The 12,547-nt window shown below is 40.1% G+C and overlaps 2 protein-coding genes across 5 annotated transcripts in view; one reads left to right on the top strand and one right to left on the bottom strand.

The window, feature by feature from the left end:
- REEP3 (receptor accessory protein 3) overlaps window positions 1–1,264 on the bottom strand; it is a 98,734-nt gene extending 97,470 nt beyond the window's left edge. For 2 of the 4 annotated variants that reach the window (XM_024115690.2, XM_028482036.2), the window contains exon 1: window positions 1,050–1,178. In XM_024115690.2, the coding sequence (XP_023971458.1) occupies window positions 1,050–1,081 (32 nt within the window). In that variant the 5' untranslated portion in view covers window positions 1,082–1,178. Of the gene's footprint in view, window positions 1–1,049 lie in introns of all 4 variants that reach the window. The other 2 variants (XM_024115689.1, XM_024115691.3) reach the window with 2 other exon arrangements.
- The window catches only part of JMJD1C (jumonji domain containing 1C), a 316,570-nt gene continuing 304,837 nt past the window's right edge, over window positions 815–12,547 (top strand). Inside the window, exon 1 of the mRNA XM_055081404.1 lies at window positions 815–888. The gene's annotated coding sequence lies outside the window, so the exon portion shown is untranslated. The remainder of the gene's footprint in view (window positions 889–12,547) is intronic.

Below are 12,547 nucleotides of genomic sequence, written 5' to 3'. Positions count from 1 at the left end.
CCCATTGAGAAATAAATTAAAAATCTGGTAATGTTACTTTTCCCACATTATAAAGCTAATCAGAGAAGACTACCACCTCATAAAAACATTTCATAAAGGTACAAAAATAATACTACTCCTACAGAGATCATGATTAATGAATCCACGGGCCCCTGGCTGTAACTACGTCATTGTTTACTTCGAGACTTTTGTTTTCGAGGAGGGGGTTAAGTCAGGGAGGACGGGAGGAAATTAAATTTTAGCCCAACAAATACCTTTACAGAGTAAACACCACAACTCAACTAATTTTTTTCTTATGGGCCTGTAGCACTTGTTGGCAAAAACACAATGAACCGATAATTTGAACAAAGGCAACAGGCACCTGCAGCCTCTCAATCCCTTTGCAAATATTTCCACTAAGGGCCAAATTCTGGGATCTGGACGAACAGGCGAATGTCACCATTCAATAATGAGCTCCTTTCTCGATAAGCTGTAAACCCTGAGGCACCTGAGACCCTTCCCAAGGATCTGAGCTGGGAGAGGTCTCGGATTTTTAGACAAATCTCTCCTCCTACCACACGTGATCAGCCACCCTGGGAGACCCGCAACGCACGATACAAAGGCTCGGCGCTGCCACGGCATCCTCAGGAGGATCGCGGAGCCTCCCGCGCTCAGTTTCTGAGGAGTTTGTGTAGGGCGCCGCCGCCAGGCGCGCCGCTCCCGGGCCCGCAGGGCGGTGCCGCGCAGCGCGGGGAGCGGGAGCGGGAGCGGGGAGCGCGCGCCGCCTGCCCTGCGCGCCTGCCCACCCAGCGCCGGGGAGCAGGGCAGACGAGCCGCACGCAGCCCGGCCGCGCTGCAGCCGCCGGGCCCTCGGCCGACGCAGGGAGCCCCGCAGCGACGTGGACTAGGGTGAGGAGACCGAGGGCTCCCAGACCCCGGGAAGGCCCGAGGCCGGGCCAGCCCACCCCGCCCAGGCCCCGGCCTTGCCTTGTCCTCCTGGCTGCTAGCCCCCCCCACTCTTCCCCCGGGCCTCGCGTGGGGGGTTCGGGGGCGCCGTGAGCGGCACTTACACTACGGCTCTGGAGATGATCCAGGACACCATCTTCCCGGGGGCTTGGACCCCACCTCGGGGGCGCGTGGGCGCCGAGCGTGGCGGACCAGGCCGCCAACGGCAGGCCGCGCGCTCGCCGGCTCCTCGCGCTCCCCGGGGCCGCGCTGGCGCCCTCGGGAGCTGGGCCCCGTGTCTGCGCGCGGCTGCCCGAGCTGCGCTGCGGTCGGTCCCCCGCCCGTCCCCGCCCGTCCCCGCCCGCCGGCGGAGCCGCAGCCGAGCCAGCCAGCCCCGCCCCTGCGCTCCGCTGATAGGCGGCGGCGGCGGCGGCGGCGCGTTGGCCGAGGCCGGGTCTGGGTTGCCGGGCTCCGGGGGGTGGGCTGGCGGGACCCCGGCTCGCGCCGGATGGCGTTGTGGCTCGGATATCTGGGCTCTCACTTCCCTCTTCATGCTCCTTCTGTCCCTGGGAAGTCCACCTGGCGTGGGGGGTGGGGGAGGCGGAGGCTGAGGAAGGGGACGTGTGGATAGGGGTTGTCAGTGCCTGTGTGAAAAACAAAATAGTAGCAGGAACTCTGTGTCCGATAGAATCCTCTAGACCAGGCCCTAGATTCTGGAGAGGAGAGATTTTGAGATGTGTTTAGCCACATTCGGTGTTCTCACTGTTGACTGAGGCCCTGGACGGACGTCCAGGTACCGCATTTTAAGGCAAACGTCGGGAGGATCTTTGCACAGGCCTGTGTGTACCAGGAGTCTTCTGGTGCGTGGTGCAGTGCAGGGAGGAGCAGAAGGAGGAAAGCATTGGATTTAAAGTTTGCAGGAGTGGGTGTATACATAGCACTGTTCTGGGCCTCTTAAGGCAACTTTCCATCACAACATCTGCAAAGCCTGTTTTACAAACACACCTCTGACCTGCTAGATATTCACAGTAAAAGTTGGGCCTAGGATTCCTGACCTGTCATGCTGTTTACAGCTGTCTGTTTTTGGGGAAGTTGGATTACTGCTTACACCTTACAGCTCTTTCAGGTATCATAATTTCAGGAGACAGCATTTAAACTCTAATTTTTTTTGGTGGCAGTACCAAGTCGAGAAAGTGATCTTAAAGTTTAATTCTCATCTTTTTTTTTTTTTCTGTTAAGACGATAATAAAAGATAATTCTAGTATTCAGATGGTACGAAGAATAAAGGATGAAATGGGCACTTCAAGCCTTTAATTGAATGTTGAAAGCCCCAGGAAATATAACAGCTTATTTTGTGACCATACTGTAATTTATTCTTTTTGTTCCTCAATTTCCCCATAGTAAAAAGAGGCTGATAATACTACAGCTTACCTCTTGCCTTCCAGGGGTGACATAAAGCATGCTAAATACATGTTTAGAAAGTTCTACCACTTGCTTGGGAGAAAATCAAAAGGAAATATAAGATTGTCTTGAATTATTTTAAGGTCCCAGATTCAATACATTTAATAATATTTTCATTATTTAAGGAATGAAATCAGAAACTGCTTTCTACTCTTGGGTTAGGTTCTTTTTGCTTATTTACCCATATTTAGAAAGTATATTTTAATTTCAGGGATTTCACTAATGAAAATTTGCATTTGTTCGGAATCTTATTTTTGGCCATTATTCAACATTATTTGGGGATCACGTGTGCCACATAAGCACCAGTTTTCTGGAAAATTCTCTTGCCCAGTAAAACTCAAAGTTACTTGAATAGCATTCAGATTCCTCCATGAACAGGTCCTGAAATGTTTTTTACAGCCTTAATTTTTACTGCCCTTCCAGCTTCTAAAGTACCCTTTCCCTACCATTTTTCTCTGAACCAAGCTGTATTTTCACCCTCAGTGCCTATGCCTGGACTTCATTTTTTCTTTAATGATTTGCGTCCCATTCTCTACCTGTCAGAGTCGTTTTCAGTGTGCTCTGCCATGAAGATGTCCTTGATTTTCATAGTTATTCATAATTTTCTCTAGGCCCCCATAATTTATTACTTGAATATCTATTTAATACCTGTGTCATTCTGCTTTATATAATGGTTATGTTTTACCTATGCCTAATTACTGGATGGTAAAATGTTTAAGGACCGGTATGGTATATTAGTTATTTGTGTTTTCCTAGTGTCTAGAATAGGGTAATTGCCCAGTAAAAGTTCAAATAATGTGTTTTAGTACAGTTACTCTCTTAAGTATGAAAACTTTATGAAATTTCAGCCTTGAACAGTGGAAGTCTCTTAAAGATGTCTTTCTTGCCTTCTTATTTTGGAGGGGTCATCATTCTGAATATTATTTCACTGCATCATAATACACTAATGCTTTCAGGGGTTGTTGAGATATGTAGGACTGCTGACTGCTCTCTGAAATGTCTGTAGGCTGCTGTGTGTTAAATTTCATCCTGTATGCTTGTTACATCTTCAACCTCCTCCACATTCATATCACTTTTTGCTGCTCTCAATCTGCAACAGCCCCCTTCTTCACATCTGAATATGCCGTGTATTGGAAACCACCTACCCTGTGCTACAGACAATTTGTGGAGTCAACCTCTTACAACTCAGAGCCTAGGTAGTGTTTATTCCCATTTTGTACACTGGAAACTGAGGTTTAGAGAGCTCACTGAATGACCAAATAACGCATAGGTGATACAACTGGAACTCTAATCCACGCTTCCGAAGTGCTCTTTACATTATACTGTGATAGTAGAATTGTGTTTAAGGCAGTGGGTCCAGATAAGGGTTCCCTCTAGGGGGAAGTTGGGAGGCATTTTTGGGGGGGGGGTTGTTGGAGTGATTGGGGCTAACCACTAGCATTTGATGGGTGGGGGCCAGGGATGCTATATATATATATATATATATATATATATATATGTACTCTTTGTAAATGCATGGGCTGTCCTGGACAAAGAATGTTCCCATGTCCTGCAAGGTTTAGGAATATCCTGCCTGACATTTGTGTTATATGTGTAATTATATGAACCTGGAACCTCCATTTTACATATAAACCGTGGTTTTAACTGAGACTGAATTTTCCAGTGTCTGTTTCCATGCAACTGTTGTACAAAAGAAAGATTTGTTTCATTCACAACTTAATCAAGAGTTGTTTACAGTTTTGGAAAATTGCATCACAAACTACTTTGCATTCATAGCTGTCATGGTTAGCTACTAACCATGTATGTCTTCTAGTATGTCTTCTAGTTCAGTTTTGTTTCAAGATTAATATATTGAAATACATATTATTTTAAATGATTTTCATTTCACTTTTCCATCATATTTTATTTGGGATACGTGGGTTTGTTTGAAGTCTGTAGGGAGATTGTTTTTAATTTCATTTCAGGGTGATAAAGCAGAAGATGGAAAATATTTTATGAAAGGGGGACATCAAGCCTGATACGGTTGAGAACTCTTAGCCTAAACAAAGAGTAATTTCATCTGAGGAGAAGTCTCACATGGGAAGTACCCAGATTTTAGTAGTGGGTGTATAGTTGAGATTTAGTAGTAGGTGGCCATTAGGTAAGTGCTTCATGGTGTAAGACAAGGCTCTGGAGACAGTGGGAGAAAAGGAAATACATTACCTGCTGCCTTTTAAAGTGTGGTCTCTTTTGGTATACTTGAGATCATTTCTTGTTTACAAGATGGAAAATTGTTTCTTTAAATACTAAACTTAATTGATTTTTAAAAAACATATATTACTAGTATTCATTTGAGCACTTCCTTCATTGTATTCTACAAAGACTTTTCTTTGGGTATTGAGTTTAATCATGGTGGGATGCAGCATATTTAGGGCAAAGGACATCAGGAGACCTATTTTAATTGCCAGTAATGTGATGTGTGGCAGGTCGATCTGTTTCCTGTTAAATGGGGATGATAATGTTATGATGATCAAATGCAAGGGGTTTTAAAAACTAAGGGTAATTAGACTATTAAAAAGAATTGGTTTCTCTTCTGCATTTTCACTTAGAGCTCCTGGGAGATATGTGGAATATGTGTCTTCTACATGTTAAAGGAGTTTATTTATTAGGAAAAAAAAAGAGAGTGGGAAAGTATCTAGGAGAGCAGAGAGTGAGAGAATTACAGGGTACAGAGATAGTATCTAATCTATATAATTAATGAGTATGCTATTGAAACTAAATACTAGGTTACCTTCACGTTTCTGTTGGAGGAGTATTTTCAAGTGCTTGAAAATATTTTTATTTACAGAAGGCTAAAATGACTAAATGAGTCTACCTTTCATAGTTGTTTAGAAAATAGTGTGAGGGAGAGGATCTTAAAGAGAATGACTTAAAAGACAAAACCTGTTGTTTTTCCATCTGCTGCCAGATGAATGTTTTTTGTCTTAGCCAGTTTGCTTTATGGTATTATGGTTACAACAGAGGTCAAATTTGGCAGATGACATTGAAATCAAATTATAAAGAAATAATATTGAAAATAAAATAATTGGATTGCATTAGAATAGAAAGATTAGATTCTTTTTTTTTTTAACATCTTTGTTGGAGTATAATTGCTCTACAATGGTGTGTTAGTTTCTGCTTTATAACAAAGTGAATCAGCTATACATATACATATATCCCCATATCTCCTCCCTCTTGCGTCTCCCTCCCACCCTCCCTATCCCACCTTCTAGGTGGTCACAAAGCACCGAGCTGATCTCCCTGTGCTATGCGGCTGCTTCCCACTAGCTATCTATTTTACATTTAGTAGTATATGTAAGTCCATGCCACTCTCTCACTTTGTCCCAGCCTACTCTTCCCCCTCTCTGTGTCCTCAAGTCCATTCTCTACCTCTGGGTCTTTATTCCTGTCCTGCCCCTAGGTGAAAGATTAGATTGTGAATTAAGTATTTGATAGTTACTAGCTAACATTCCATGAAAAAAGCAAAATATGTCTGTGATGGCTGTATCTAGGGAACACATATCTGAGGTTCTTATACATTTGAGGTAGCAGCTTTGCTTACAATGATTAAGGATTTAGACATATTTGAGGCACTTTTACTATTCATTTAAATCATAGTTCCCAGTTTTGAAATCAAGGTAGATCTATGATTTTGGAATTGTTCAGGTGCATATGGGGGTTGTTATGATGTCATTTACAGAGAGCTGAAATATTTGATAATTCTGTTATGTCTAGTAAGCAGAACTTTAAACAATTTTTGTTGATGTTTTTGAGTGGTAGTTGAAAGCACCCAGAATATAATTCAAAAGGGTGAACAATGAAAAGTTAGTCTGTTATTCTTCTTTTATCACCTGTCTCCAGCTATCCAGTTCCTCTAGAGGCGTATCTCTGTTGTCAGGTTTTGTTTTGTTTTGTTTTGTTTTTTGGCCAAGAGTAAAGTCTAGAAAGAGACCCAATTGTATATAGGTATTTAGTCTAAGATAAAGGTAGAATATTACATCAGTTGGGACATGATGGATTTATTTAGTAAATGATTTTATGACAGCCAGCTAGCCATTTAATAAAATCTGAAGAAAAAGTAGTTCTTGATGGATAAGAACTGTAAATGTAAAAACTAAAAGTAACATGAAAGTATAAAAAGAAAACATGTGAAGGTAATAAAATCATGATAATAGGGGCTTCCCTGGTGGCGCAGTGGTTGCGCGTCCGCCTGCCGATGCAGGGGAACCGGGTTCGCGCCCCGGTCTGGGAGGATCCCACATGCCGCGGAGCGGCTGGGCCCGTGAGCCATGGCCGCTGAGCCTGCGCGTCCGGAGCCTGTGCTCCGCAACGGGAGAGGCCACAACAGAGGGAGGCCCGCATACCACAAAAAAAAAAAAAAAAAAAAAAAAAAAAAAAAAAAAATCATGATAATAATGGAAAGGCCTCTCAAAGCATGCCATAAAATCAGAAACCAGAAAGGCAAATTTCATAGACTTGATTGCATAAGAATTTAAAACCCCTGTGCCTTCAAAAAACAATATAAATAAGATTTCAAGACAAATGACAAATTGGGGAAAAACATTCGTAAAACCCAACAAAGGTTAATATTCTTAATATACAAAGCACTCATAAAAAAAGCATTAATTAAAAATGTGTCTCAAAACTCAGAATCTCTGGTTTCCAGTCTGGCATGTAAGAAGCAGCTTAGGAGTTGCCACTCTAACAACAAGCAAAAAGCTGAACAAACTAAAAAATCAACAGTTCTTCTTAGATGCTTCAGAGAAGTAAGGTCATAGGTCATAGGATAAACTGCTGTCTCCCAGATTACAGAAACAGGCAGATATGGAGAATCACAACTCAGTGGAGTGGAAACCTCTGCAAGAACCAGTGCCAGGGTAGGAAAACCTAAACTGTAATTGAATCTGGAGGCTCAGTGTGGACAACTCCTAGAGTTAAAAACTGCAAGAGAATCCAGTCATAGGAGCTCTACCCGATCTTCACAGTTAGTATTGAAGAAAAATTCCCCCTGCTGGAAGCAGGGGAACGAAAAAGAAACCATTTTGAAATATACCAGTGCATTCTGCTCTTCTTAACAAAGTATGCCCTCGGGAGAAACTATTTCACCAGAGCCTAACCTAACTGGGGGAAGGGAAATACCCCACACCAGCCAGCTCTAGCCTTCCACCGGAGGAAGGGAAAAACCTAATTTGAGCCCCTCTAGCCATACACGTAAGGGAAGGGAAATACGTAACTCCTGCCCCCTCCAGACATCCTGTCCCATCTAAGGGAAGTGGAGACTGAGAAGCATTGGTGAAGTTTACAGTCCAGAGGTTTAGGGTCACTGGAAGACTGAGACCTAATCATAGGACTATAGAATGCTATAGAATGCTCCCCCTTCCCCACCATACCTCTACTCTACCACAGTTCCTTTTACCCAGTGCTTCATGTCTGCCTTTCAACAAAAAATTACAAGGCATCTAAAAGGCAAAAAATCCGTTTGAAGCGACTGAGCAGTCATCAGAACCAGAGTCAGATGTGGAAGGAATGTTGGAATTATCAGACCAGGAATATAAAGAAGAACTATGATTAATATACTAAGGGTTTTAATGGGGAAACTAGACAACATGCAAGCATAGATGGACAGCGTAAGCAGAGAGGTAGAAATTCTAAGAAAGGATAAAAAAGGAATGTCCCTTCTCACCATTGCTTTTCAGCATCATACTGGAAGTCCAACTTAATGCAATAAGATAAGAAAAGGGAAAAAAATTATACTGAATGGGAAGAAATAAAACTGTCTTTGTTTGCAGTGTTATTTCTACATGATTGTGTAATAAAACATCAGAAGTAATTGACAAAAAGATTCTTGGATTATAAGTGATTATAGCAAAGTTGTAGGATACAAGGTTAATATAAAAAAGTTAATTGCTTTCCTATGTGCTATCTGTGAACAAGTAGAATTTGAAATTGAAAGCACAATATCATTTACTTTAGTGTCCCCCCAGATGAAAAACTTAGGTATAAACCTAACAAAATTAAGATGTATTTGAGGAAAACGATACAACTCTGATTAATTCCCTGGCGGTCCAGTGTTTAGGACTCTGCACTTCCACTGCTGGGGGCCCGGGTTCGATCCCTGGTCAGGGAACTAAGATCCTGCAAGCCACACAGGGTGGCAAAAAAACAAAAACAAAACCCCAAAACTCTGAACGAAATCAAAGACTAAGTAAGTGGAGAGATATTCCACGCTCATGGTTAGGAAGATTCAATACTGTCAAGATGTCAGTTCTTCCCAACTTGATCTGTAGGTTCAGTGCAATCCAAATCAAAATTCCAGGAGGTAATTTTGTAGATATTGACAAACTGATTCTAAAGTTTGTATGCTGAGGCAAAAGACTCAATAGTCAACTCAGTATTGAAGAAAAATAAAGTTAGAACTGACACTACCCGACTTCAAGGCTTGCTATAAAGCTACATTAATCAAGACAGTATGGTATTGGTGAAAGAATAGACAAGTACATCAGTGGAATAGAATAGAGAGCCCAGAAATAAAAGCATATAAATATAGTCAACTGAACTTTGACACAAAGAAGCAAAGGGAATACATTGGAGCAGAGATATTCTTGTCAACGAATAGTGCTGGTACAACTGGACATCCACATGCAAAGACGAATCTAGACATAGACCTTATGGCCTTCCATAAAAATTAACTAAAAGTGTATCATAGACCTAAATGTAAAATGCAAAACTCTGAAACTTCTAGAAGATAACATAGGGGAAAACTTAAGTGACCTTGAATATGGCAATGATTTTTTTAGGTATAACACCAAAGGCATTATCCATGAAATAAATAATTGATAAGCTGGACTTCATTAAAATTAAAAGCTTTGCAGATGAATAGGCAGAGGACAGAGGATTTTTAGGGCAGTGAAACTATTCTGTATGTTGTTACAGTGGTATAAATATGTCGTTATACTTTTGTCCAAATCTATACAATATACAATAGAGTGAATTCTAATGTAATCTGTGGACTTTGGGTGATAATGATACGTCAGTGTAGGTTCATCAATTCTAACAAATGTAACGCTCTGGTGGGGATATTAATAGTGGGATGGTTGTATGTGTGTGGGGACAGAAGGTATATGGGAACTCTTTGTCCTTTCCCCTCAATTTTTGTGAACCGAAAACTGCTCTAGAAAATGAAGCTTATTAATGAAAAAAAAATCTTGGTAGAAAAAAATGCACAAATATCAACACATAATTTATAAAAGTGGTGCAAATGGCCAGGACAAACTGTAATCCTAACTGATTTACGAATACACATGGTCCAAGTTCAGAACTGGGTCTTGTTCAAGAAGCATAGTTCAACCCCAAAAGTTATTAAAAAGGAGTTCCATTTTTTCTTCAAAGAGCATTAAAGGGAATTTAATTCATAAACCAGATTATTCTTGCAAGGTCTTTTCTCCTCCCCATTTCTCTTACTGCCCTGGGGCTTCTTACAGGTCACACTCTAAAGCTTTTTCCTCAGATCCCAGCTAACAAGATCACTTCCCCCCAACATTTCTTACTTTGTTGCCTTTATTATGTTTGTCAACTTAGTATCAGCAAGTCATTCCTTTTTAAGAAAGAAGGAAGTGGAAGGAGGAGAGCTGTGGACATTCACATGTTAATCAAATTTTCCATGTCATACTAAGAAAATGTTTTCAGTTTCACTGATTATTAGGAAAATCTGGATAAAAATTTTCTTTCTTATTGCCAAATTATCAAGTGTCAGATAGAGTATTATTGCTTAACTGTTGGTGAGAGTGTGTGGTACTCCTAAGTCCCTATTGAAATTTTTTTGGGAGAAATAGTACATGTTTATATGTATGTTATATTTACATATTTGTAGGTGACAGGCCTTTGATTAAGTCCCCCGTCTAAGAATTTATCCCGGGCCGTTTAGTTCAGTCTGTGTGAGTATGGGCCCATCAAGTATGTGTTTAAAAGGTTTATTTTCATCCTCTTTCTGTTACATTTTCAAAAGTGACTCCAATCTATATATCTCAAAATTGTTTGTGCAACCTGTGTTCAAAACCTGTGATGGTTCTTAAAAGAATAGATTCCAGTTTCTATTCCAGACCAACTAAATCAGAATCTCTGAGTATGGCCTAGGGATCTTTTTAAACAAGCTCAACTTAATTAGATATAAGATTAACTGTATGGTTAAATAATTAGAGCCATTCTTTCGGGTTCTCAAGTTTGTGAACTTCTCCTCTGATCAAGCTCCAATCCCATCCACCCTAACCCTGGAAGGACTTGAGTGGAATACTTGTCAATCCTTAATTCTTTGAATTTCAATTCTCCTTACCTCTCCTTACCTTACCTTGAAATTCCTTTATATAATTTACCACTCTCCTTTTTTTAAAAAAATTATTTTATTCCTGATTCTAAGAAATCATGTACCCCTTGCTAAAAATCATTCGAAGAAGCTCTTCATCTTTCTTTCACAACTCCTTCCAGATACTCTGTGGTCTTTCTTCCTTCTCTCCTTCTCTAACACCTTCCCTTCTTTACTGCATCCTATTTTTGAGACTTATCCTGTTGTTACTTGTGACTGCAGTTCATAGATTTCCACCACTATGTAATATCCATCATATGTAATATATACAATATATTTTTCATTCCAAATAAGGATATTTTGGATGTTTGAAAAAATTTTTTTGCTCCAGCTGCTTATGTTAAGGTTTATGTAAGGTGTGTGATATGTAAAACATCGCATTTAAAGCATAATAAATATCATATTTTAAAAACTGTAGATATGTGTATGATTGTCATCCTTCCTACTAGGTTTTAAGCTTCTTGAAAGCAGGAATTGTGTCTAACACATCTCATTGTGCATTACCAACCTTACATATAATAATAAATATTTGCTTAATTGAGTTGAATTTTGTTCTTTACTGTTCATGCAGCACCCTCTTGAAAACCCAGTTTTCTATAAGCCTCAGATTTCACGTGAGAACTATTGATAATTAAAATACTTAGCCATGTTGTAATACGTGAAAATTGCATTAAAAATTTCAGCAACTTGATCAAAATAAATATGAATTGTCAGGATAATAAATGTCAAGAATTCTTAGTTCTTATTTGACAATTTTAAATTGGTACATTCTTGAAGTGTTTTAAAATATTAAGCTATCAATTTAGTTTCTCTTTCTAGAGATGGAAATAATAACCTCTAGTTAATTGTGTAATATTTAACTAGCGTTTACAAGCAGCTTTCATTTCTCCGGTCTAGAATAATAGGAATAATGTAGTTAAAAATTCTAACAGAAAAAGAGAAAACTGGTTATATTTTTAAACATTAAGGAATGTTTAGCTTTATGATTAATTTTATTATAGGACTTGTACTGTTCTTTTAATTTTTATTTTATATTGGAGCATAGTTGATTAACAATGTGTTAGTTTCAGGTGTACAGCAATGGCCTTGTACTATTATATTAAAAAAAAAACTGTTGCTAATAGGGTCATATTGGTACTATGTTGAAAAGTTTCTTGAAGGCAGCGCTCTCATGCTTTTTATTCACCTGTCCTGGACCTGGCACATTGGCTTCAGTTCACGATAAGCACTGTACCATGGAGCCTGGTTTTATGATCCCAGCTCTAGCTCCTTAAATGATTAGACCTGAGCAAGTCAGTTTACTTCGCTGGACTTCTGTTTCCTCATCTGCAAAATAAAGGTAAAACTTCAGACTGCTTGTTGTTTTTTTTTTTAACATCTTTATTGGAGTATAATTGCTTTACAATGGTGTGTTAGTTTCTGCTTTATAACAAAGTGAATCAGCTATACATATACATATATCTCCATATCTCTTCCCTCTTGTGTCTCCCTCCCACCCTCCCTATCCCATCCCTCTAGGTGGACACAAAACACAGAGCTGATCTCCCTGTGCTATGCGGCTGCTTCCCACTAGCTAGCTGTTTTACATTTGGTAGTGTATATATGTCAATTCCACTCTCTCACTTCATCCCAGCTTACCCCTTCCCCCACCCCGTTTCCTCAATTCCATTCTCTACATCTGTGTCTTTATTCCTGTCCTGCCCCTAGGTTCTTCAGAACCTTTTTTTTTTTAGATTCCATATACATGTGTTAGCATATGGTATTTGTTTTTCTCTTTCTGACCTA

Source organism: Physeter macrocephalus, chromosome 20 (genome assembly GCF_002837175.3).
Source record: "Physeter macrocephalus isolate SW-GA chromosome 20, ASM283717v5, whole genome shotgun sequence".
NCBI classification, from domain to species: Eukaryota; Metazoa; Chordata; class Mammalia; order Artiodactyla; family Physeteridae; genus Physeter; species Physeter macrocephalus.
This window is presented reverse-complemented; position numbering and strand designations above follow the sequence as displayed.